Source organism: Penaeus chinensis, chromosome 30 (assembly GCF_019202785.1).
Source record: "Penaeus chinensis breed Huanghai No. 1 chromosome 30, ASM1920278v2, whole genome shotgun sequence".
Lineage (NCBI taxonomy): Eukaryota > Metazoa > Arthropoda > Malacostraca > Decapoda > Penaeidae > Penaeus > Penaeus chinensis.
The window spans coordinates 9,991,754-9,995,968 of NC_061848.1; the positions used below are offsets into that span (position 1 = coordinate 9,991,754).

Below are 4,215 nucleotides of genomic sequence, written 5' to 3' on the forward strand. Positions count from 1 at the left end.
AATGGATGAAGACAGGATAATAGATAGATTGTTAAGAAGAATATGTTATTTATATGAAACATATGGAGCCGTAGGTGTATTTTATATAACATATACAAGCGCAGAATGGAGTTAATAACACATATGCGATATAATATATGTATCACGCAGTATCTGACACTATGAACAAAGATATTAAGATATTGTTCCATATCATTATAATAAGTGTTTGCTTATCAATGAAGATTATGAGGATAATGATAATAACAAAAATTATGATAATAATAACAATAATGATAATGATAGTGACAAGAAAGATATCATCAACATCAATAAAAGTATTGATATATAATTGTAATAATGACAATGATAATAATAATAATAGTAGAAATAATAATAATAATGTTAGTAATACTAATTACAATAATAATAATAATAATCATGAATATAATGATAATAAGAATATTAATGCTATTAATACTACTACTACTAATAATAATAAGAATATTACTACTATTACTACTACTACTAATAATAATGATAATAATAATATTATAATAATATTAATAATAATAATAATAATGATGATGATAATAAGAATATTAATGCTATTACTACTAATAATGATATAAAAATGATAATAACAATAATAATAATGAAAATGATAATATTGATAACAACAACAACAATAATAATAATAATAATAACTATAATAATAATAATAATAATAGTAGTCGTAGTAATAATGATAATAATAATGATAATAATAATAATAATAATAATAATAATAATAATAATAATAATAATGATAATAATAATAACAATGATAATAACAATATTAATATCAATAATAACAGTAATAATAGTAAAAAATAATAATAACAGTTATAAGAACAACAACAATAATTATGATAATAATGATAATGATAATAATAATAATAATAATAATAATAATAATAATAATAATAATGATAGATATAAATATGATCATAAAAATTATAATAATAATAACAATATAAATAATAATAATAATAACAATGATGATAATAATAGCAATATTAATAATAATAATAATGATAATAATAATAATGATAATAATAATAATAATATAATAATAATAATGATAATTATAATAGTGATGATAATAATAATAATAATGATAAATATAACATTAATAAGAACAACAATGATAATAATAATAAAAATAATAACGATAATGATAATAATAATAATGACAATAATGATAATAATAATAATAACAATAACAATAATAATAATAATAATATAAATAATAACACTAATAATAATAATAATAATAATAATAATAATAATAATAATAATAATAATGATAATAATAATAATAATAGTAACAACAACAACAGCAACAACAATAATAATAGTAATAATATTGATAGTAGTAATCATGATAAAAATAATGATGACAAGGATAACGATAATAATGATAAATATAAGAAAAAAATGATAACAACAACTATAATGATAATAATAATAACGACAACAATAGTAATAATCATAACAACAACAACAGTCAATGATGATGATGATAATGACGATAATAAGAAAAATAGTAACGATAAAAACAAGAACAATGATAACAAAATTATAATAATAATAGCACGAGTAACTTTAATGACTATAGTAATGATCATTATAATAATAATGATAAAATTAATGATAGTGATAAGAATAATAATAAAATCATTATTAATGATAACAATAATAATAAAATCAATATTAATGATAATGATAATATTTTTAATTATCATTATTATCATTATGAAAATAGTAATAATGAGAACAGTAATAATAGCAATGATAGGAAAGACAGCAGTGATATTGAAAAGGAATGACTCCCCCCCCCCCCCCGACACTGAATCATGATTAATTAGTGATCATTTTCAATCAGTCATCTGATTTTCAAACCTCTATCTTTATATTTGTCTATCTTCCTAATTAGCTGCTTTTTCTGTCTATCGATCTATCACTATGTAAATATAAATACGTTTATCACCGCGCGTTCCCATCAGCTGATTCGAATAAAAAAGCAGAGTGAAATAAAAGGGAACTGTTTCCCAAAAACGTTTCACAGAACAAGTTGTGAGCGAGAGAGAATGTTTATGTGGGCGTGTCAGAATTGCCCGTGCTGAGGGCGGAGATTAGTGGGGGGTGGGGGCGGGGTGAGGGCACATGCAGGAGTGGGTGGGGGAGGAGGGGGCAGAGGAGGATGACTGTCCCTCCCTCTTCTGACCTCCCCCTCCGCGCCGCCCCCTCCCCCCGCCCTCCCCTGCAGTGGTCATCCTGGCACCTACCTGACAGGGAACACACGAAGAGGCGCCGCTGACGCTGGCTGATAACGTTAGCTCCTCCGCCTTCCGCGTAGCCCCCTGCCTCCTTCCTCTCCTCTTCGTCGCCCTCCTCCTCCTCCTCCTCCCCCGCCCTGCCCAGGGCCTCCTCCCCGTCGTCGTCCTCCTCCTCCTCCTCGTCGGGGAGGCGCGTGGGCTTGGCCTGCTTCCTGCGAGACATGCGTCCAGCCCGCGCGGACACCGCGACTGTCAGCTCCGTCAGCGGCGGCGTCGAGGCTCGGCACATGTGGGGAGCGCGCGGCGGGGGGCTCCTGCTGCCTCCTGCTGCCTGCTGCCGCTCCGACGGGGCTCCTGCGTGGGGCGGGTGGGCCTCGGAGGGCGGCGGTGCAGGCGACGGCGGTGGCGGGAGGGAAGGCGGCGGGCAGCGGTGGCGGCGGCGGCGACGGCGGCGGCGGGGTCACGGAGCCACGCTGCAGGATAACAGGGATCAGTATCAATATGAGGTGAAGATGACGGGTGGCGGCGAGAGGCGGAGGCGGCGGCGGCGGCGGCGGCACGGCGCAGCCCGAGCGCTCCTCCGCCGCCGGGGCGGACCGCCGGGCCTCGGAAGGCGGGGAGTCGGGCGCCGGGGGGCGGGGAGGGGCGGGGCCTCCGCGGTCTTGCTGCTGCCGCCCAGCTCACCTGTCCCTCCCCCACCCACTCACACCTGTACACAGCCATCACACACGCACATTCGCACACAGCACACACACACGCTGTCATTAGCTCTCCTGCTCGAGACACAGTACACACTGTTACCACACATGTACACACACTCACACAGACACGCACACACACGCGCACACACATACTCACACACTATATATTAGCTACTTCTTGGCAGTTCCTCGCCGCTCACCACGCTGTTGCTCTCGCCGCCTCCCTTCGCTCCCTTCGCCTCACGCTGTCCCCTCGCGCCCATACACACAGTGCAGCACCGCAACACACACACACACACACACACACACACAGCCCGGCGCACACATTGCCTGTCGACCAACCACTGCCACCTTCTCCCTTACCTACACACACGGAGTCGCGGCTTTTGGAATGTATTGCATAATCACCTCAAAGTTTTTTTTTGCGTGTGTGTGTGTTCTTTTCTCTCCGTGCAACTCATATTACCCTTCCAGAGTTTATTTTCGTCAATTTGCATCCCAATAGACCCACTTACCAACACATACAGAAAAGTAAAGCCCCATGACATTAGCATATACTTGCATACATTACACCAAATTGATTCACATAAGCACATGCTCAACACTCACATTATGCATATTAACGCGCGCACATAAATGCCACTTCGCATATACACGACCATATTGCGCCACAATTCACCCTAAACTCGCTCACGGGCGTACACAACTTGGTAATTAGGTGTGCGCGCCCATTGTCCCAGGCTGGACGCTGGGCGGCTGGCCTCTTACATTGTGGATTATGTACTATCAGGTCCCCATTACAGGCAATTAACTGTAATAAGGTATCATAGCGCTTTTAGGTGTTTTTGATGACGTGTAAAGAGGTCTAATGAAGCTGATAATTGCGCTGTGTTAAAGTGAGGACGGTGATTGTATCTTTTTCCGTTCCGAATTATGAAATCTTGCGTGGCGGCGCCCTTTCGCAGTGCTTCGCTAGGGAAGGCGCGGGGACGCTATTCATGACATGGAGATTAATCAGTGCTGTGTACTTTTATCCTTTTCGAGAATGTGATTTATTTCGATGCCATTAACATTTGTTTCATCACGCGAAACAAATTGTCAGCGTAGAGCCAAGGTTCCACCACCTTGACAACGCATTGATCAGAGTCAAAAGTGCATTGCCCGGTCAACAGGTGGCTCTGGATCAAAGCTACAGCAAATGGTTATTGGTTAAA

At 38.5% G+C, this 4,215-nt stretch overlaps 1 protein-coding gene across 3 annotated transcripts in view; it reads right to left on the bottom strand.

Moving 5' to 3' along the window:
- The window catches only part of LOC125041178 (homeotic protein spalt-major-like), a 531,535-nt gene extending 528,775 nt beyond the window's left edge, over nucleotides 1-2,760 (bottom strand). For all 3 annotated transcript variants that reach the window (XM_047636003.1, XM_047636001.1, XM_047636002.1), the window contains exon 1: nucleotides 2,310-2,760. In XM_047636003.1, coding sequence (XP_047491959.1) covers nucleotides 2,310-2,589 — 280 coding nt within the window. In that variant the 5' untranslated portion in view covers nucleotides 2,590-2,760. The remainder of the gene's footprint in view (nucleotides 1-2,309) is intronic.
- Between the last annotated feature and the right edge of the window lie 1,455 nt (nucleotides 2,761-4,215).